This window comes from Nicrophorus vespilloides, unplaced genomic scaffold (genome assembly GCF_001412225.1).
Source record: "Nicrophorus vespilloides isolate i.1.1-1 unplaced genomic scaffold, Nicve_v1.0, whole genome shotgun sequence".
NCBI lineage: Eukaryota > Metazoa > Arthropoda > Insecta > Coleoptera > Silphidae > Nicrophorus > Nicrophorus vespilloides.
The window spans coordinates 6,348-28,098 of record NW_017096673.1 but is presented as its reverse complement, the minus strand read 5'-3'; the positions used below and the strand labels follow the sequence as shown (position 1 = coordinate 28,098).

The 21,751-nt window shown below is 36.4% G+C and overlaps 6 protein-coding genes and 1 long non-coding RNA gene across 7 annotated transcripts; 5 read left to right on the top strand and 2 right to left on the bottom strand.

Moving 5' to 3' along the window:
• The first annotated feature begins 67 nt into the window (after positions 1–67).
• LOC108557852 lies at positions 68–2,870 on the top strand. Its single transcript, XM_017914536.1, has 6 exons — positions 68–244; positions 304–722; positions 782–2,117; positions 2,170–2,303; positions 2,358–2,561; positions 2,615–2,870. The coding sequence occupies exons 1-6, from the start codon at positions 151–153 to the stop codon at positions 2,852–2,854; spliced, it is 2,427 nt and encodes an 808-aa protein (XP_017770025.1). The 5' UTR covers positions 68–150; the 3' UTR covers positions 2,855–2,870.
• LOC108557853 (alcohol dehydrogenase class-3) lies at positions 2,859–4,589 on the bottom strand. The gene is made up of 5 exons (XM_017914537.1): positions 4,429–4,589; positions 4,028–4,271; positions 3,231–3,935; positions 3,025–3,163; positions 2,859–2,934 (listed from the first exon to the last, which is right to left on the bottom strand). Exons 1-5 carry the CDS (start codon positions 4,444–4,446, stop codon positions 2,910–2,912), a joined length of 1,131 nt encoding a protein of 376 aa, XP_017770026.1. The 5' UTR covers positions 4,447–4,589; the 3' UTR covers positions 2,859–2,909.
• Positions 4,565–6,089, top strand: LOC108557855. Its single transcript, XM_017914540.1, has 5 exons — positions 4,565–4,639; positions 4,704–4,851; positions 5,434–5,622; positions 5,675–5,813; positions 5,870–6,089. Exons 2-5 carry the CDS (start codon positions 4,717–4,719, stop codon positions 6,079–6,081), a joined length of 675 nt encoding a protein of 224 aa, XP_017770029.1. The 5' UTR covers positions 4,565–4,639; positions 4,704–4,716; the 3' UTR covers positions 6,082–6,089.
• On the bottom strand, positions 6,079–6,625 carry LOC108557856. The gene is made up of 2 exons (XR_001890878.1): positions 6,435–6,625; positions 6,079–6,374 (listed from the first exon to the last, which is right to left on the bottom strand). It is a non-coding gene; the product is annotated as an uncharacterized LOC108557856 (long non-coding RNA).
• Positions 6,626–6,916: 291 nt separating this feature from the next.
• LOC108557854 lies at positions 6,917–10,007 on the top strand. The gene is made up of 5 exons (XM_017914539.1): positions 6,917–7,677; positions 8,933–9,247; positions 9,305–9,505; positions 9,568–9,763; positions 9,824–10,007. Exons 1-5 carry the CDS (start codon positions 7,635–7,637, stop codon positions 9,975–9,977), a joined length of 909 nt encoding a protein of 302 aa, XP_017770028.1. The 5' UTR covers positions 6,917–7,634; the 3' UTR covers positions 9,978–10,007.
• Positions 10,008–13,493: 3,486 nt separating this feature from the next.
• On the top strand, positions 13,494–14,872 carry LOC108557847 (peritrophin-1-like). The gene is made up of 5 exons (XM_017914532.1): positions 13,494–13,596; positions 13,904–14,101; positions 14,160–14,366; positions 14,434–14,647; positions 14,716–14,872. The coding sequence occupies exons 1-5, from the start codon at positions 13,548–13,550 to the stop codon at positions 14,765–14,767; spliced, it is 720 nt and encodes a 239-aa protein (XP_017770021.1). The 5' UTR covers positions 13,494–13,547; the 3' UTR covers positions 14,768–14,872.
• A 2,163-nt stretch (positions 14,873–17,035) lies between these two features.
• Positions 17,036–19,281, top strand: LOC108557848. Its single transcript, XM_017914533.1, has 5 exons — positions 17,036–17,408; positions 17,642–17,848; positions 18,629–18,835; positions 18,894–19,107; positions 19,165–19,281. The coding sequence occupies exons 1-5, from the start codon at positions 17,351–17,353 to the stop codon at positions 19,205–19,207; spliced, it is 729 nt and encodes a 242-aa protein (XP_017770022.1). The 5' UTR covers positions 17,036–17,350; the 3' UTR covers positions 19,208–19,281.
• The last annotated feature ends 2,470 nt before the right edge of the window (positions 19,282–21,751 follow it).

Genomic DNA, 21,751 nt, shown 5'->3' with positions numbered 1-21,751 from the left:
AGAGGAATCCCATTCAACTTCAGCCCGTTGTTGTTCAACAACAACGCGAAGTTGCAACGTGCGCTAACTTCAGTGCGATCCGCAATTCAAACAGGAAAAAAACGAATTCTGTCAGGCCCGGTGTTTTCTTCTTGGTTGTTTCGCGAGAAAATGGAATTAACAGCGGATTTCATGACGATCCAAGGGATTTTCAAGACCATCGCCAACTCTACCGGTGATCTGACCAGATTCAGGCACAGAGGAGGTGAGTTTTTGTTCGTAACAATTACTTAACCCATATTCTTAAATTGAATGGTTTTTAAGGTAATGAAGAGGTAATTGATTTGATCTGCAAGGATGTCAAGCAGTTCCTCTTTGCAAAGCAGTATTTGAAAGGGGAGAACAACCCGAACATGGAGTCTCTGCAGCAGCTGCGCAACATTGCCATGTTTTTAATTTTGAACACTGATTTTAATACAACAGTCGCTATAAAGGAACACGAGCATCTGATGAATGTGATGCCAAAGATTTCCAAATGCATTTTAATCAATCTCATTGTTGAGCTAGAGCTTGTTGAGTGCTATGTTGTTATTATAGACTCGTTCCCATTGCCCACAAGCATCGAACTATTTGATGAAGCCATCTTCTGTTTGAGGAAGACTCACTCTGCCAAAGTGCTTAAGCATACTTTTATTATAATAAGAGAAATAATTAGGAAAATAAACTCAGTTGACGTGCATCAGGTAGGTTTGATGATTGCTTTCAAACTTATATGTTTCTTTAAATCATTTAATCATTGCAGGTGCGAGATAGCGTAGAGAAGTTTGGAGATGTCGTTACGCAATTGCTGATGCAAATATCCGGATTCGATCCAGAAGCTGTGCAAGGTTGGAAACGTGAACAACTGTACAAGCACATCGGTTATACTATATTAAAGTTGCTGAAGTTGTTGCAGTACTGTGATATTGGAAACGTGGGTTTAACGAGAATCGTAGGGTCTTTAATTGAAGCGGCTTCTTCTGTAGCGAGAGCCATCACTTTGAACATCTACTGCTCGTGGGCGGAGGAGGAACACGAGGGAAACGCACTGCAGATTTACATAAACTCTGAAGCATGTTTGGTGGTGGAGAAGTATATGAAGTATGAACCAGCCAAGGAGTTGATTCAATACTTGGGGCCCATCGCGAAGAAGCCGAAGAGTGTGAAAGAGCTGCTTCGCACCGCAACTGATGATGATATCATCAAGATGATCAACAGGGTCGACAAAGATCAGAAACTGTGCTTCACCACACTTCTGAATACGAGGATATTTCATAGCAAAAACGTTATGGAATGCATCGAGAAGTGGTCTCATCTTTCAGATATAGACGATGTCAGTCGCATGATAACATGCGCCAAATACTACGATAATCCCGATGCTAAAAAACTGATCTTGAAGTGCGCTTCGCATCTCTCCGTTGAGGATTTAACGATGACCTTAATTCGATACTTCAATCTCTACGGATTCGTCAAGAATTTGCTCGTAAACAATTGCAAGAGCGAGTTGACGCTCTTACTGAACCGTATCAATCAAACGAAAGAACGTAATTTATCATTGGACGAATTGGAATCTGGATCGATTAAAGAGATACAGCTCTTGTTGTTGCAGAATCCGGAAGAGGTCATATTCATTTTATACAGTGAATGCATTAAGAACATGGTATACACGTTTTGGTTGAAGCATTGCTTCGCGGCTATAGAGAACGTGCTGAAGATCGATCATATTGCTGTAAGGATGTTGCACAAGGCCTACAAAAACGACGGACCAAAACTCGAGAACTTAAAGGGTTTTATTCACTTGAACGAGATGCTCCTTGATACTGGCTGCATTAGCAACGAGGAGTTATTTGAGCAGGTTATTAGGAATTTATTGGAAGAGGTATTCAATGAGCAGAAGATCGAAGAATTCAAGTGTTTGCTGGCCATACTATTGGAGCTGAAATTTGGAGGTATCAATAACTTCTTCAAACAAGACTTCATATTGTTCCTTTTGAACGCTCTGGAGAAATTCCGCTGTCAATACGCAGAATTCACTTACCTTAACATGGAGATCACCGTGGCTATCACTGAAATCTTCAAGAATCTCCGCGGCAAACAAGGTTTGTATTCCAACATTGCTATTGCGTAAATAACTAAATAATATCACTTTAGATTTGAATCTGGAAAAAACTTATAATCCTTTGAACAAGTTTTACGTGGATTGCGACAACTCCCTGTATCTCAGTTACGTGTTTCCCGACTTCACCATCGACCACTATGGTGATGCTGTCTCCAAACTGATTAAGGTGAATTGCATCTTTTCTTTATTCTTCAAGCAAACTAATTGTACTTTGATGTAGCTTCTATCTAGATGCGTTTCCAACGAGTGGTTATTAATCACAACTGAATTGAAATCTCGCTTTGAAGCAGGTTTGGCTTTGGAAATCCTCACAGATTCCTTGATACTGATCTGCCAGGTCACCGACACCCAAACCGAGGCAAACAACCCTACGATATTTAACTCGCTGAAGTATTATTTGAGTAGCTACGGGATTTCAGCTAAGGTAAATAACTTAAGCTGCAGGTGATCTGAATAATAATTGTTTTCAAATTGCAGTACTTGCAGAGTGCCGAAAACTCGCAGACTTTCGAAATTCGCTTGATACGCAATGTGCTCAGGTTACTTCCCTGTATACCGCAAGTGATCAGATTCAGCGAAGGAGTGACTCTGCTTACTTTGCTATCGGAGGAGGCACTCAGGAGTTTAGCTCACGACAGGGAGTTCGTGTGTTCCTTGCTCGAAATCAAGGATATGCAATTGACTCAGCAGATCGCCAAGAAGATGATTGTTAAGTGAATAATGAAACAGAGTATTTTATTTTATTATTATTACATAATACTTTGTACTCGTTTTACAATTGGATAACGGCGCGGAGGCTGTAACAAAGAAGAGAAGAGGGATTATTTATGTTACTGTTGAGTATTTTTTTTTTGTTTCTTTTTATCAAGAGAATGTTGTTAATTTACCTTTCCCCAGTGTGCATGAGATGGAAAGCTTGGTTTATTTGATCCAGGGGCATGTTGTGCGTGATGAACTCGTCGAGCATCAATTTTTTGTTCAAGTAATCTTCGACTAACTTTGGCACGCTGTCCACACTCTTCCAACCTTATTATTTAGAATAAATGTATTTATTTGTATTTTACGAAAACTTGTATTCTATTTGGTTTGTTACCTCCGAAGGCGGTTCCCTTCCAGACACGCCCGGTGACCAATTGGAATGGTCTGGTCGCGATCTCTTGACCGGCGGCGGCTACGCCCACGATCGTGGACACTCCCCATCCCTTGTGACACGCCTCCAGGGCGGATCTCATGGTGTGAACGTTACCAACGCACTCGAAGGTGTAGTCCAGACCTCCGTCGGTCATTTCCACGAGGACATCCTGGATGGGCTTCTCGTGATCCTTGGGGTTGACGAATTCGGTGACACCGAACTTCTTAGCAACCTCGAATTTGGACGGGTTGATGTCCACACCGATGATCCTCGACGCTCCTGCAGTTTTGCAACCTAAAGCAACAGCCAATCCTACCGCTCCTAATCCCCAGATGGCGCAATTGCTGCCCTTATCAACTTGGGCTGTGTTGAGGGCCGCACCGTAACCGGTCGGTACTCCACATCCCAAAAGGCATACCTTATCCAGAGGGGAGTCATCGTTGATTTTGCATACAGAAATATCGGCGACTACCGTGTACTGACTGAAGGTGGAGCAACCCATGAAAGAGTAGATGGGTTTTCCTTTGCAGGTGAACCTGGTGGTTCCATCGGGCAAAACACCGCGTCCTTGAGTGCTGCGAACTTTCTGGCACAAGTTCGTCTTTGGCGACTTGCAGAATTTGCATTCCTTGCATTGTGGAATATATAGAGGGATAACTTTATCACCTTAAAATATACATTAACATAGCAATTAATTGTGTATTGCTATAAGCAAGTCATGTCACATCAATAATCCTAGTTACAATTAATTCACCTACCTGGTTTGACACAGGTGACACCCTCCCCAACACTCTCAACAATGCCAGCTCCTTCATGTCCTAAGACAACAGGGAAGACACCCTCAGCATCATGACCTTCCAATGTGTAAGCATCTGTGTGGCAGACTGCAGTATGGATGATTTGAATGCGAACCTCATGGGCATTTGGTGGAGCAACCTCAACATCTTCAATGACCAATGGGGTCTTTGGGGCCCAGCACACTGCAGCTTTGCAAGTGATTGGCTATAATCATAATACATATTACATAAATTATTTACATTACAGAATGCATCAAGGTCATTTCTTATCATATTATAGCTATGTCCTTTTTCCAATCAATAAATAAAATTGATGAAAGCATACTCTGATTCCCCAGAAAAGAATAATATACAAAACTTACTTTTCCTTGAGTTGCCATGTCTTTGGATTTTTGTTTCTAGAATTGTATGATGCGAAGCAAGGACGTGTCCTGACGGAACGTAGCGTGCAAGTAAATTGTTTAAAATAATAGAGTAATTGAAGAGGAATATATCATCAAAAACGGTGCGTGCCGTGCGCAAAGGACAAAATAATATCGAATTGGAATTGTACTTTTGGTTGCCTAGACAAAGGTCAGAATAAATCTGTTATTATTTAGTAATAGTAATGATTTTATTATATTTTTCTATTTATTAGTACTATTCCTACAATGTGGAATTCGTTCGTCGATAAAGACAATAACTATTTGATCAGGATTGACGATGATGGTAAGGTGTCGCTCACTGATTTCAAGTGCCTTTGGATTCAGGAAACTCCTAAATTGGAAATGATCAACGATTTCAAAGTAAGGCTTATTATTTCAATCATTTATGAAATAATCATGAAAATATGCATATAAACGTCAAGATTTATATACAAGCTGTAGGTTATGTTGTTATGTGACATATCTGTTGTATATTTGGTTGCCTCAAATCATAATTTACAGAGTGTTGCTTTTTTAATGTTCCATAAATTATTTTACTAATTTCTTTATTTAAATTAGAATATGTTGATAATATCCATTTAATTTTAATAGAAAAAACGTTAGTGAAAATTGTACTTATTTTGAAGGTGTAAATCATATTGGTAATCTCAACTATATTCCTCCATAAACATCCAGGACTTGTCTTCTGTTCTGTTAATTTTTACATTTACCTCCAAAGAAGAATTTGTCAATATTAGTGAAATCCATAAAAAAAAATATAAGCTAAATATATATTGCGGTTTTATGGTGAACAAGTTTGAAAGTGACTATAATATTTTCAAATTTTGAAATCTTAATATTACTACTTTTTAATTTAAAAAAAAAAACTACTAAAGAGAATGTCTTAAGATCATTAATTCGAACGGAATCTATCGAAGAAATTATTATTTGGATTTGTTTCAGCAACTGAACCAGGATTATGTTGGAGACGACGACGAATCTTTCTCTGAAATAATGAGCTGCGTGAGGAATGTGAAGGTTGTAGAGTCTCTGGTCTTTGAAGAGGACGTCTGCAGGCTGGGTATCAAAGCGAAAACTGAAGATCTACCCATCCGTTTGCATCTGATTTTGGGGAAGTCCGAAGCGAACTCCGTAAGATTGATTTGGAGAGAATGTTTGCAGAATTTGTAATTTCACCTTTCAGTTCTTCGATGAGATTATGGTGCCAATGGTGAAGACCGTTCAGTATTTAGAACTGAAACAGAATAAGTATGCGGAGCAGCTGGAGAAGAAGGACGCCGAGATCCAAGAGTACAGCATCGAATTTGGAACGCTCAAAAGAAGTGCGTGCATCGGAATTTATTACATTTTAATAATGCGTATTTCTTCTTGCGAGCAGAGCACTTAATAACGGAGAAGTTTAAGAGGGATCCGAAGACCGCAACGGAGGGTTTGATGATCAACATCTTCACGAAATCGGACGGATTCTACGAGGCGTTGACGAGAAACCACGGGGACATTCAGGAGATCTACCCAGAATTGCGCGAGAAGAAAATCAAAATACGCAAACTAGTTTTGCCCAACTTCACCAGAAATAAGAAGATGAAATAAACTGTATATTCTTTATTTAAATTGTTCACACGTACTTATATTTTTCATTCCATATCGACTTTGAATATGGATTAATTTTTATTTTTTACATCCAGACTCGATACATTCGATTTTCTTTCCCCGATTTTTACGAGTATTTCAATATGTGTATCCGAAATGGTTGTGGTAACGTTCTTATCCATAGATTTGATCAGGTTATCTACTGCTGCAAGGATTGCATCCACATTTAGTGGTTTTAATGCTTGTTGCATTTCTTCAGTGAATTTATCTTCAATTGGAAAGCATAGAACGTTCTGCAACATATTTAACACTTGGTTATCCCATTAATACAAAATTCTACAGTGTATTCTTACAACGCTTAAGATTAAGAGAATTAAAGCACAGCGAAGATACATCTTGGAAGTCCTTTAGATACTTACTTCATTAGACTGCAAACTGCAGCCTCGATAGTAATTAGCAATTGAAGCGGCGATAACCCTAATCGATAGGCTATCTATTAAGAACATTAAGAAAATAACAACACAAAGTCTGTCAATTTATTATTTATTAGAGTAGATGATGTTAATAATTGTTAATTTTTAATTAATATACTAAATAATTAAATATAAAAACGTTGAAACACCGTCAAGAATTTTTGCTTTGAGTTACGAAAACCGAGAATGTTTTTTCTTCTTAATTGGTAAGGTCAAACGCATTTCATTAATACGAATTGTAAACATTAGAATGTCCCAACGGAATATTAATTAATGTTTGTGGGGAAAATTTAATAGGTGGTTAAATTGGGATTATAAACGAGAGACTTGGTTTCGTGATTAATTAATTTTGCTGAAAGGATGAAAACAACAACAAGGTGATCGATTTATAGATTAAGTGTCTTTGTGCTTTTGATGAATTATGTAGAATATTTTTAGTAAACAATGTGACGAAGGAGAAATGTTTTAAATGGATGGTCTCGTATTTTGGACACTTTTCTCGGAAGGTGCAAGGCTGAATAATTGATTACGAGGAACGGATAAATCCAAGGTTTATTATGCACGTTTATTTGATTTTCGATCATTCTTGAGATTGTTTTTGTCTTGGAGGAGGAACGTAAATGGAATTCAATTTCTGACTTCTTTTGGTGGTTGAGCGTTGGATAACGTTGTATTATGGATTCTAGGTGGCAAAGGAGAAAGAGAAATTTCTAATAATTGGCGATGCGTCGAGCGGAGCGCTCTTGGAAGAGAAGCACAATGTAAAGAAAAAAAAGAAACAAAGAGATCCGTGCAGAGACTTGGAATTTTCTTGGTCCGTTTTGTTGTTCTTCAGCAGCTGACAGAACAGCATTTTCGTGAGTGCGAGCGCGTTTTCCTCTACTTCTTTCCATCGGCTGGTGGAGTGTCTTGCTGCTGGTTGGATGCCGCTGCAGTGGGTTATTCCTTTGGCGGACGAAGACCAGTCAAGACGTCCACATACAAATACATACAAGGTCGAGGGAGAACGCGCCGTTTAAAACGTACAGCGCCCAGGCTCAGTAAAGTCACTTCGCCGCTGACCGGAGCCAGCACAGAACCATGGCGAGACTCCTCAACCTGGCCATCTTCTTCGTGGCTATTGGTAAGTAGCAACAATCGAAGAAAGAGAGAACAATCGGTGGCGCAACGCTGCGCCGCAGTTTCCAAACGAAATACATAATAAATCTGGTGTGAAAGTGATTCCGAGTAAGGAAAAAGAGATTGACTGAAAGAGCTGTTGTTAGTTGGAGAAACACGGAGAGAGAGAAAGAGACTGCAGCATTCTCACCAAAGGCCAACCGCTATTAGTATTCAAAGAGTCGCGCAATTTTACTGTAATTTCAAAGTTTAACAGTCGGATCTCTCTCCACAATACTTCATTATTACATCTTCGCATCGGATCATTTATTACCAAAATGCCGAAGAGCATATTATTCATTGTGCAACGGCCGAATCAATTCACGAGTCTCGCACAAGCATAATAATATTCAATGATTATTCACGGTGAAAGTAGTTTTCAGCTTAATTCATTTTGCGGTCCACTAATTGATTACATTAAAACTGTTCCTTTATGTTGTACCATTCCTCCTCTTTGTCCTCCCAGTTGTTATTGTTCTCCAAACGTGATTTTAATTCGCTGCTCGTAAATCCTTGAGATCGGAAAAACGCAATCAGATTTTACCGCACCTAGGCTCCACCACCCATTGTGTCACTTTGTTTTCTCGCAGGAATGCAGGAATATCTTTACTTGCTCGTACTCGTAACATTTTGATCTTCCTCATTATGTAATCAACACGTAAACATCATCGTTCAAAGATAATCTTTCTCTGCACTGTTAACAAATTAATGTCATTTATGTGGTTTCTTTTCGAAACAGAAACCTTGAGCAGTTTGTCTTGCATCTGTGCCGCTTCGTTTGCGACAGCTCACACTCTTCATCTAAACCTGTTCTTCAAATCTGGAAATCCTCTATGCTTTTACCAAACGGCTTGCGATTTATTTCATTCATGTATGTACTTCCCTGACTACAGTTACGTATTTTAATTTTTGATATTTCTCGAAATAAACTTGCTCTCTGCGGTAAGGTCAACATTTGGATTCTTTTCACTAGTCCAACAGTCTATTTGTTATTTCCTTGTTGTAAATTATACTAAGTTATTTATTGAATTAGATGAAAGAATAAACATTAACTTCAATGAAAGTTATTATAATTTTATTAATATTTTCATAACTGTCCTTGGAACTTTATTAAACTTTAAACTGTTATTGATAATCGATTCCAGTTGATGCAATTGATTAAGTATGTTTTCTAAAGTGTGGGTGGGTTGAGATGATGAAAATATGTTTGTCGATTGCAGGAATTGTAGTAGCCGCAGGACCTAGGCCAACCTTGAACAGGAAGCAACAGGCGTCTGAAAACGGAAGGAGGAAGCAGCCACAGCTTCCGACTAACGTGGATGAGGATGACGTCGAAGATGTAACATCCGACAAATGCCCAGAGCCAAACGGTTACTTCGGCGATGCGGAACAATGTGACAAGTACTACGACTGCAGGGATGGCGTCCACACACCTAAACTGTGCCCGGACGGCATGGTCTTCAACGACTTCAGCCCCGAGTACGAGAAGTGCGATCTTCCATTCAACATCGACTGTTCCCACCGATCGAAATTGCGTTAGTTCTAATCCCATTCGAACGTCGATGAACGCGAGATTAACTTGCTTCTTACAGAGACTCCGCAGCCAAGTCTGCATTGCCCCAGGAAGCATGGATACTTCGGTCACGAGGAGGCTCACATCTGCGACAGGTTCTACTATTGCGTCGACGGACAATTCAACATGATCACCTGCCCGAACGGTCTGATCTACAACGAGAAAGTGGGTATCTGCTCATGGCCAGATGAGGCCAAGAAGAAAGGCTGTTCCTCGGAAGGTAAGTGTGGTCAACTTCCGTCATCTACAGGCTAACTCATTGTTGATTGCTTCTGGTCGCAGAGGTGTTCCAATTCGAGTGTCCGAAGGTGAACGAGACCTTTGGGGCCACACATCCAAGGTACGCCGACCCTGATGACTGCCAGTACTTCTACGTTTGCATCAACGGCGACACTCCCAGAAGGAACGGCTGCAAGTTGGGGCAGGCCTTCGACGACGTCCACAAGCGTTGCGACTGGGCCAGGAAAATCCCAGAATGGTAAAACAGCAAAATTACATCAAGAGAAATGAACAACCAAATATAAATAAATGTGTTTAGCGTCGACTGGTACAAAGGACAGCTCACCGACGAGCAGCTCGAAGCCTTAGAGAATCCACCTACCCCAAGACCAAGGCCATCCTCGGGGGTCTCCCGACCATCCAGGAGGAAACCTCAAAAGAAACCGCAAGCGAGGACCTCCGACGATGAATGAGCCCACCAACTAACTTATTGATTTATTTGTTTTTTTATAGATTCATTCTTTTTTTGTGTAATAATTAATTTATTTCCTCGAAGAAAATAAACGATTTTACTTGATGAAAACAAAATCGCACATACGACCTTCTCATTCCACTGGATGCAATCACCTCTTCACAGTTCATTACCATATTGCACTTTATTCCAACAGACAAAACCCAAAACCTCATCGATTTCGTATATCTAAAATACAACACAAATAATAGACGCAAACGTATTATGTAAACGATGGCATTTCGCAAACAACAGATGACAATAAATTAGCTGATCTCAAATATACGTGCATAAATATATATGTATATACAAGAAAAAAAAAACAGACGAGAGTTAACTTTCACGGCACCCGCGACGCCGCGAGGTGAAAGTTACCGTCGTCAATCAGTATGTTACGTAACAATTCGATTATTTGAAAATCTCATTTCAATTTAGTATAAGTAACTAAATACTTACACAAACTAAAGTATAAACAAATATTGAATATTATTGAACTTAGAGTTGATATTGATATACAATTTTCTTAAATTAATGAATAGTTGAGTGAACGTTGAATGCGTATATAATAGCTAAAACTATAAGAAATGTAATGAGCGTACTTGCATAATCACGGAATTTATACAAATCCAAGTAGTTTGTAAATTATTAAGAAAAATCTATCAACAGAAATATGAGAATATTATATAAACAAATTTAGATATTACAGTTAGGACTTTTGGAATTGAATTTGAAAACTTTTTGGACATTTACTTAGTATTAACTCGTAATTCAGAAATGAATCGATCAAAGTTTTTCGCAGCGATGTGAAAGTTCCCACCGCGTCGATCGTCGTTGCGAAACAAACCGCATTTAATTATTTGAAAATTTTAATTTATTTTTTTCTACATTTATCTCGCACACCCACAAATATTCATATCTAAACGATAGACGTATCATAACACACACAGAAAAAATTGGTCCTAATTTCGTGAGTTTGAGTGTATACATAATGTTTTTTTTTTCTTCTTAAAACATATTTCGGGCTTCCTTTACATAAGAGCGCCGAGAAAGTTGCGCGGCCCGACGTCTTACGCAACCGGCAACATATTGAGAAATTTACTAGGCGAAAATAATAATAAAAAAAATAGTAATAAAATACAGCATGACAATTTCCTTTCAGTTGTAATAAGTTTTATGCTGTTCTTCGAAAAAGCTTTTCCGAGATCCTTGAAGGAAACCGGCGGCGGCTGCTGCTGCATTAGCGGAGCGTGTCCTTCGGTTTTAACGCATTTCTCGTCGAAAAACGCTCAAAGTGTATATAAAGAAGTAAAAGTGGCTTAACGCCATTGACATTCCCGGCGATTTGCCGCCGCAGGGCCGATATTAAAGTCGTTTACGAAAAAAAAAACGGCTTAATTGCTGGTTAATCGGTCCGAAAATTAGAGAAGCTTTTCACCGCGAGAATTCGTCGTCCAATTATTATTATTATTATTAGAAAATGTTGTATGTACGTCGTTGTCATCGGTATCGGTTGCCGTGGTAACGGCCCAAGTACTCCAGGGTCGATAGCCATTGAACTCACCTTAGCAACGGTAGTTCTAATTGTTTTATAAATCGCATCGGAATGTGCACTTAAAATGTACAGGAGGTTTGAGAATAAGAAAAAGACATATCAGGAATTAATATTATTCGAATACCATTCGACCATGGGCAGCGTTTAAATCATAATATTTTAAAAAGAATATACCGTTTCAAAAACCACATTTCACAAGTTTTAACATCAGCTTCAATTGAAGACTTAAATTGTGTGCAGCTAAAACTAATTACACGAGAAATATGTCAATTAATCGTGGCATTTAATGAAATCTACGAGAATTATTTACCATTGACATTTAATTAAAGTAACATTTTAACTAACTTAATTTCTAATTTGTTACTGCTGTAAAACAAATTGAAATACGTTAAAAAAATAAATTCAATTGGAAAAAGTAAAAAAATAATTATTGTCATTAGCGATGATAATTACAAATTTAACAACTTTCCCAAAATCTATATGAGAATTTAATGAGAATCGTTATTATTGTATTTTCAATGCTTCGCACTTCGTTTTTACTGGACTGATTTGATCTTTCATTCATGTATTCACGTATGCAATAAGATGAAAAACTGGGGAAAAAAAAATGTGCGAAATCATCTTGAAATGTGTGAATTTTTCGATTAGAAAGTCTACTACGAAGAAACCGTCGTTTAATGATGCTCATTTGTTTAGTGACCAAAATGCATTATTTATGCGCGAAAGAAAGTTCGATTCTGTATGCATCGGTGGCAATAAAATGTCAAACGAATTAATTCGCAATTAAATTCAAGGAAAAAAAAAGAGAAGAAAAAACTTGGAGAAATAGAATTAGAGAAAGAAGTAACCTCTTTTCCAAGTTCTCTAAAATAAATAAGAAACAATGATGAATTTGCTTAAGTCCATGTCGAATTGAATGAAGCTTGAATTGCTGGGAATTGTTACAAATAAAAGTATAAAACAAATAAAAATAAAACGAGACTTGTAGAATTCGAGTTGTAAAAATTGAGTTGAATTTAATGAACTATTAAAATTAAAAGAAAAGAAACTGAACGAGAATTCTACAAGAATTGTGTAAATGATTGCATGATTTTTTAATTGGAATTGGATAATTGATTTAGGAATCGATTCGAGTTGAAATTGGTTAATAATCTGATTTAATTAATTATTAAGAATACTTAATTGGTTTGCATTAATTTTGAATTAAAATTGTTTTATTGAAGAAGATGCATTGAAATTGCAATTGATGCGGTTTTGAATTGGAATCGCTGCAAAGATGGACTTGGAATTGGTCTCTTGGATGGCATTAGTATGAAGAGTATTGCCGTTTTCGGTGGATAAAACAAAGTATGCGGAGTGGAGCAAAACGTACCCAAAAAGGATATCGAACGGTAATTCGATTCCAAGGTGCATTCGGATTTCTACAAAAAGAGCACGAATTCTAGTTAGAGATTTTTATAACTTCATTCTGGTAATGTGATGTGATTTATTTTATAAATGTATTATTTTTTTTTCAGTCACTTAGGAATTCTGATCAGCTAAAAGAAAACCGTTTAATGTACAAAATATGATTTGGCTTTGGTTCTTTAGGTTTTAACTTATTAACTTTTTTTTTGTTGGATTTTGATTATTGAATATTCATATTTTTGTGAAATATGAAAAATATTATTAGATGATTGCGAGTTGCAAAAGGTTAAGTGTTTCCAATGGTCGCATTATAGCCGGATCGTGGGTTCGCCTGTTTTTTTTCTTCTTCTCTTCTTCTTGACTTCTCTCTTCTTTCTTTTTCTTTTTTGTGGTAGGGATGATGAAGAAGAAAGAGTGAGCCAATGGTAGGAAGGCCATCGCTGACCGCTGGGTAGGGAAGCAGTGTTTCACTTGGCCGCTTGGATTAGAGTCTATAAAGGACATGCGACGCTATCAATCCTTCAGTACAAGTAAAATAGTTCATCAAACACACATTCATACTTTACAAAAATCATGAGATTCTTTGTGCTGACAACTCTTCTGGCCACGGCCGCCCTCACCAGTAAGTCTTTCAATTAAATTTTGAAGTTTTTTTTACGTTGTTGTTAAAATGTTTGTTGGAGAAAAGCGAAAGCTGTTGTATTGTTCTCTTCGGATCTGCTCGCATCCAAAATAGTGCTAAATATAATGCAAGTACGTGTGCATGGGAAATGATGTACGAGAAAACCGGTTGAAAATACAAAAGTTCAAACCTTTCACTTTTATATAACAACTCTCGGTGCGGCCGCGAGACGGAATGCTTGCTTGCATGCATGCATGCATAATGAGTTCTTGTAAAAACTAAACTCTTGTTGTACGATTTCCTGCAGGCGCGCAATCCTTCAAATGTCCACCCAAGGATGGTCAATACGAGGATTCCATCCAGTGCGACAAATTCTACAACTGCGTGGATGGCGTTGCCACCGAGAAACTGTGTCCAGATGGTCTCGTCTTCGACCAGCTGATCAGGAAGATCAACAAGTGCGACCAACCCTTCAACATCGACTGTGGAGATCGTACCGAACTTCGTAAGACTTCAACGAGAGAGAAAAAAAGACAAATCCGATTAACATTATCATTTTACAGAACCGCCAAAGAGCTCCAAACTGTGCCCACGTCGCAACGGATTCTTCGCCCATCCTGAACCTCAAGTCTGCAACATCTTCTACAACTGCATCGAGGGTGATGCCACCGAGATCAAGTGCACCAACGGACTTCACTTCGACGAGTACTCAGGAACCTGCGTCTGGCCAACTGCCGCCGGTCGTCAAGGCTGCGACGACTCCAAAGTCCGTAAGTATTCAGCAAAAAAAAACCATCACATCAAGATCACCAAAACTTACCGATTTCTTCACTTTAGACACCCTGAAGGACGGTTTCGAATGCCCAAAGGTTGAACAGACCGACGCCAACGGCCAACTCATTGTCCATCCCAAATTCGCCCATCCTTCCGACTGCCAAAGATTCTACGTGTGCCTGAACGGACAAGAACCCAGGGACTTGGGATGTCAAGTCGGTGAGGTCTACAACGAGGAGACCCAGAGGTGCGACGCCCCAGAAAACGTACCCGGATGGTAAATAAAACTCTAAACACAACCAAATACAACAAAAGGATAATCTAACAATTTCTTTTCACTTGCAGCGAGGACTGGTACAAAGATGAGCCATCATCCAAACCAACCAAGAAGGCGTAAACAAATTAACGTTCAGCCAAACGTTATTTTCTCCTAATTTCACTAAATTAAAACATTAAAAAAAATAATAATAACAACGAAGACTTTCTTCACGTGTATTTTGTGTATATGACTTTTGTAATGTGTGTTTTATGTGTTTTTTTATTAAATAATAAAAAAAAATCTTTTTTACTTTTTCAACTTATTGATTTTCAACACTATCAAAATTCAGCATAATTACAAATTAACAACATTCCTCGTCCTTGACGATTCAGGAAGTTTACATTGTTATAAACGAGAAATAAAATTATTTACGTATATTTTTTCTGCAAGTGCTAAACACAGTAACGAACGCTAATTTCACTGCATTCCAACAATTCTATTAAGAGATGACATTTAAACGTTTCAACCTTTTCGAATTAAGAAGCTATTTACGAGGAATTTCGAAATAACTATAATTTTATGTAATTGACCAATCAAATTAGAACCGATTAAATAATGTTCTTGTTTTTTTTTCTTGTCTGATCTCTAAAAGCCTACCCATTATTCATTCTTTCTTCCTAATTGTGACTTATTATGTACGACATTCCTATAAGAAGAAAAAAAAATGAAAGGTAATCTATCATTTATTCAAAATTGCATTTCGTCACATCTTTTTCATGTGGCTTTCAAATTTCACTAATTGTTAACGTTCCAAAGAAATCTGAAGATGATTAAATATTGTATTACAAACGAGAATTACAGTAAATGAGAATTGAATTTTTAAACTTGCATATTTATAGCAGCAAGAGAATAATTATGATTCACTATGATTCAAAGATGAATTATTGATTAAATAATAATGCTGCAACAATTACAAAATATTGTAATGTATATTGAATATGCAGATCAAAGTCATTACAATAGAAATGAAAATTGAAATACTCGTATCATGTTGACACCTGTATGATTCACTCAAAAAGTGTTTCCACAGTTTATAGTATAACTCAACATTCACTCATCATACTTACAAGTATGAATACTCTAATTAAACTTAAATATGTATGCTTTAATATGAATGTACTAATATATTTGTATATATCTATAATTTTCTGTAGTAAGCTGTCAAAGATAAAGAAAAAATATGTCTATTAATATTCCAAAATGCATTGTTTACACGTTTTATACTATTACTTTTACGTATTCCAATTAGATTTATTAATACTCTGATTAAAGTAAATAAGCTTTAATATGACTATAATGTCTATATAATCTATAATGTTTGTGATCTAAATAGAAGATGTCTTGAAGATTGTATTGATTTGTTGAAAATCTGCATGCGACATAGTGAAAGCGGTGCATTGTGCTACGATTTCCATGAACTTTACTAAAAACTAATGTCAAAGTTCCATTTCATTTCGCTCCTTTCATATCCACAATCATCCTCATTATTTCTAATCATCCTTTTAAAATATTGCGCACTGTTCAAACAACGATTTTTCAATTTGCACATTTCTTGCGTCATTCCGCATATCATAATTACGTTTACAATCCTTTACAACTTCTTTTCGATCGTACCATTTCTATTTCGGAGTCCAATTGAAGAAGAGTTAAAGAATCCGGTTACGTGAGGGAAATAGATGATGCACGTCGCCACGGTTTCCATGAACTTTACTGATTCCTTTCTAATAAAATGTAATACTAAATATGTATATATTTTTTCTCTTTCCTCTTTCTAAAATAAACTGTTATGTTTATGTTTTTTTTATATTTGGAACGATCTAGTTTTTAATTGCTTTTTTTTAATTTATTTGTGATTTGGTGGAAAGCGGTGAAAGCGTCGAAATGACAATTCCTTTCTAATGACTATTTTATTGTTTTGGTGTTTTTTTTTTGAAATTTAAATCAAGTCAACGTGTGTAATGCATATTTGAGAGTGTGATCGGCGTGTATCGATTGTTTCCATGATTTGGAGAATCTGGTTATGAGAGGTGAAAGTGGTTCGGCCGTTGGGTAACCCGTGCAGCGAATGCCCTAAAGTGTAATAAAAAGAAAGCGCTAATTAATTAGTTGTATCATATTTTCAAAAAAAATAAAAAAATACAACAATTTTCCTCCTGTATCTTTCGCGTTGTTTCTTTTTTTCTTCTGTTATTGTTGTTGAAATAGATATAGATTTTTTTTTTGTATTTATATTATTATGAAAGAAAGAAAGCAAATTAGATGGAGTAGAGCGCGATTTGTACGTACAGGAGCGGGATTTCGTAAAAGTTTACAACCGGTATTATAGGTAGTAGAGGTTGGATTGGAGTGGCCGGCTCAAGACGCCCAACATCAGTACCACGATTCCTGCGGCGTGATGCGTTTCATACCAGCTTTCATCCAATAGAAGTTTACACAACACCAAAATTAAAAGTACAAAAAGGAAAGACAATACAATACAAAAAAACGTAAAGAAAGAAGGAAGAAATTAATAGGAAAGGGATCGAAATTCTTTGCTCCCCCTTTTATTTTTTCTACGCGCTAACACACCCACATCCAGACTGCCTAAAAACCGGGCGGTGCAACAAAAGCCTGTCTTAGTCGAAGATCGTGATCCGATTCAGAAGACCGTCCTCCACCAAAATGCAGCAGCAGCAACAGCTCCTGGTAGTCGCGATGATCGCCGTCAACCTATTCTTAGGCAAGTATTCAATAGTTTCTGCAGAATCCAAATCTGGAATTCGATTGACCTTTTTGGCTTGTACGTGTGCGAGTGAGTGAGTGAATGCGTCGCAGCAGGAGTGAATGCACTCGCCGCTCCGTTACGCAACGTTACGCAAAAGAACTAATGCATTCCTCCGAATAAATATTATTATAACTATATATATAGATATATTTGAAAATGTTTGTTAATTTGGTTGCCTATGGATGCAGGTGGCGTCGAGGCGCAGAACTTCAAGTGTCCCGAAAGGACCGGATACTTCCCGGATCCGGTGCAGTGCGACGCCTACTATCTTTGCTCGAAAGGAGACGCCGAAGAGAAACTATGTCCCGACGGTCTCGTCTTCGACGACAGGGATCCGAACCACGAGAGATGCGACATTCCTGCCAACGTCGACTGCGAGGATCGCACGGAATTACGTAAGTTCTTCACTATTTTCAGACGAGTGGGCGAGGAGATGCATTACGCAACGGATCAACGATCGTTTAATGCATATTATTCAATGCGCGATTTGCATCGCAGACGGAAGTCTGACACGACACACGAGGAAGTCGAATTATTCAATTATTTGCATACCTGAAATCAATAGGTACTCATTTATTTTATCTTACAAAACAACATTTAAAAAAATTGAAATGTTAGAGTTTTTCCAGTTAAATACTTCTGCAGAAAGCTGCAATTCACGTAAACACTTTCTTGTACGTTTATAGTGTATGCATATTTAGAAAAAATAACCCATAGTGCAAGGCCAAAGCAAGTAAAAGCAACATTCATTAACTTTTAGATTTTCTCTTCAGGAAATTGTTCTTGCTCATTTTAATTAACTTATGCAAAAAAACGATTTTACATTTTCTTATTCTAAAAAGAAATCCATTTAATTTCCTCAATTATATCACACTTTTTTGTGGAATTTATAATTGAAAAGGACAGAAATTATCAATTGAAATTTCAATGAAATTTTGTTCATTTAAATTTATTATTAAAGAACGTTTCATAAGCGTACATTCTAATTGATTGCTATTGCGAAATCGTTATAATTAATGTGTGTCGTTGCTTTTGAAATGCTTCTGGAGTTTCTTTTTATTTTGGGCTTTGATAATCGCAATTATTTTCCCAACAAATGAAAGTGGCGAATATTATTCATCGATTAGTGTTGCACATAACAAAGAAGTTGGAATTTGATTGTGTTTTCTGCGCAGAGGAACCTCAACCATCGAAGGGATGTCCAAGGGCCAACGGTTACTATCGTCATCCAGACGTCGATGCTTGCGATAAGTTCGTGAACTGCGTCGATGGTGTTTATCACGAGTTACCTTGTCCACCCGGTCTCATCTACGACGATACCGCCAGCACTTGCGCGTGGCCAGCAGAGAGCCGCAGAAGGGATTGCATGAAGGCCAAGAAAGGTGAGTTTTTCGAAAACCTTTTCGTAATAGAATAAAAATAAATAATTCGTTTTTGCAGATTCCCTCGACGACGGATTCTCCTGCCCAGACGGTGACGTTTTAGGACCTGGAGGAAGGAACCTTCCTCATCCGACCTTCCCCCATCCCGACGACTGCCAGAAGTTCTACATCTGCAGGAACGGAGTTCAACCGCAGAAGGGTTCCTGCTCCGCAGGATTCGTCTACAACGAGGAGACCTTCACCTGCGACGATCCTGCCAACGTACCTGGATGGTAAGATCCTCACCAAAAACATCAATAAACATGTTATTAACAACGATTTTCTTGCAGTGAGAAGTATTACGACGAGAAGCCAAGCGGCAAGAAGAACTAGACTAACTAAATTTTTATCCTAATTTTTAGATGTTAATAATCATAAGTACGTTTACATTTAATACTATTTTTCGAATGTGCTATAAATATAAATATTATTAAGTATTTCGACTAGTTTGTAATGTAATATTTATTACGCAATAAACACACACACATAATATAGAAAACGGCGTTCACTAAAACCCATTTTATCATTCCATTGCGTAATTTAATAATAATTCCTTCGGTTCCTTTTTCTTTTTTCTTCTCTCCACTTTTCAAATGCAACTTCATCCACCGGAGAGAGAAAGTTCGATATATGTAATCATTTAGCGAACGGCCATAACGTCTCTCCTTGTTGTTTTTTTTTCCCACTCTTCATCATTACATTTGTAATGTGCATACACGTATATTTATTTATTTACTTTTTATTTCGTCGGTTTTCTGTTCTTGCGTCTCGCCCTGCTCATTCACGCTCGGTGATAGTTGGAACACCTTGATTTTATCAAGGTTGTCAACAATTCAATCTAATTTCATTTCATTTATTACATTTTTTCATTCCCTCTTAATAGTTTGTTGTTTCTGCTTATTTTTATTTCGACTGCTCAATATTATTTAAGAAATCAAATTTTTTGAAAAAAAAAAAAACTAGAGCACTATTAGTCTACGTTTTTTTTCTTTAGTGTTTATGTAATAAAAAATCACTTTGACACAGTTTTTGATTCGTGCTTAAATCGTATTTCGAAAGGTTTGATAATTATCAATATTATTATTGAAAATAAACTTTCGATTAATTCATAAGATTTCAATTGAAAATTTGTAAATCAATAAATGGAACTATTATTTCTTTATAATAAATTAAAATTTATTAACTTTGTACTAAGATTAACATTAAAATCTAATTTATGAATCTTTTTTTGTTTAATTTTATCAACGATCAATAAATATAAACTTTTGTAATGTCTAAAACCATTTATTTATTACACACACACGTCGATTGCTACATTGACCAATTTTATTTATGTTTAATATATCAATTGGTTATTCTATAGAGAAAATAACTTAAGAAGAAATGTACGTACATAAATGTTTGCGATGTTGAAACTGAAGCACTTATTGTATCGAGCAATTCAATTAGACTTCTTGCAATGTTATTGCCAAACACGTTACAAACACTAATTGATTTATCTATTGGAATGTTAAATTATCGAACTACCTTTTTTCTTTAATCATATCACATTGGATTTATTACTTCAAATCTACGACCATTATAATTTATTAATTTTACAGTAGTAAATCATTTTCTTTTATAAGAAACTTAAATGTTTCTTTTTATCAATCTAAAGTTACCTTTAATAACTTGAATAGTGTGTTATGAAAAATCTATAAAGCTAAAAATTTAATTGATTTAACGATATTTTAGTTTCGGGTTCGTCGCTTGTTACTTTAAACTGCGTTGACATCTCTTTCATAATTATCAGTTTTATTTAAGTAATTGGTTCTTTTCTCAAACTTTTTGCATAGGAACAATGTAATATAGTATTATTACATAAATATATGAAAAATAATCATTACACAACCATTAAACAATAAACAATTTTTTTTTTCAAATTTTTGAAATTTATCTTTTTCTTCATTTCTTTAATAAAAATTCAATTAAGTAATTATATATGAATCTTACATCTATTTCACTTCTTCTCTGTTGAAATATAATTAGATCAATGTTGCTTCGATTGCAAGTGATCATCCTATAATTTCAATTATCTGTTACTAAACCTTTTTGTACCTGTTACACTTCTTCTCTTAAGTAATCCAATTCGATTTATTGACTCGATTGTATTAGTCACATACAATGCAATGTTGTAACATGCGAACTACTTCTTCTGCAGCGCAAACAATCTAATTTCTTTTACCAACATGTACAATGAAATATGTATCTTTTGTAAATCTTGTAACTGCAAATACTCTTACCTAACAGTAAGATTATACATTAATATATGTAATATCTTAGAACTACAATTACTTTCAGTTAACAGCTAACAATTTGAAATGGAAATCAATAGAATTTGGAGCTTTTCTTTAGGAGATGAAATCAAAAATTTTATTAAAGTGAATATAAAGTTGCTAGAATCGAAAATAAAAAAAAATCGGGTTCGTCTTCTAACGTACCATTGATATCTCCTCAATAAAGCGATTTTCCTTAAGTAATTCATTACTTTTATTATTTTTTTTTTGTAGATTTAATAAGATTAGGAACTATGAGATTCGATATGAATGTTGCAGTTCTTTGGTACTTGTAATTAAGGGATGCGGCAATCCTGAATGAAGTTGCTGGTTGTTGGAGGTATGCACATTTTTCGACGATTTCTTTTTATTTCGAGGTCTCGTGTGTGTGTATGTGTGTACCATTGATATCTCTTGAATAAATCGATTTTCCTTAAGTAATTGATAACTTTTATTAATTTTTTTTGTAGATTTCACAAGGTTGTGAACTATGAGATTCGATATGAATGTTGCAAGTCTTTGGTACTTGTAATTAAGGGATGCGGCAATCCTGAATGAAGTT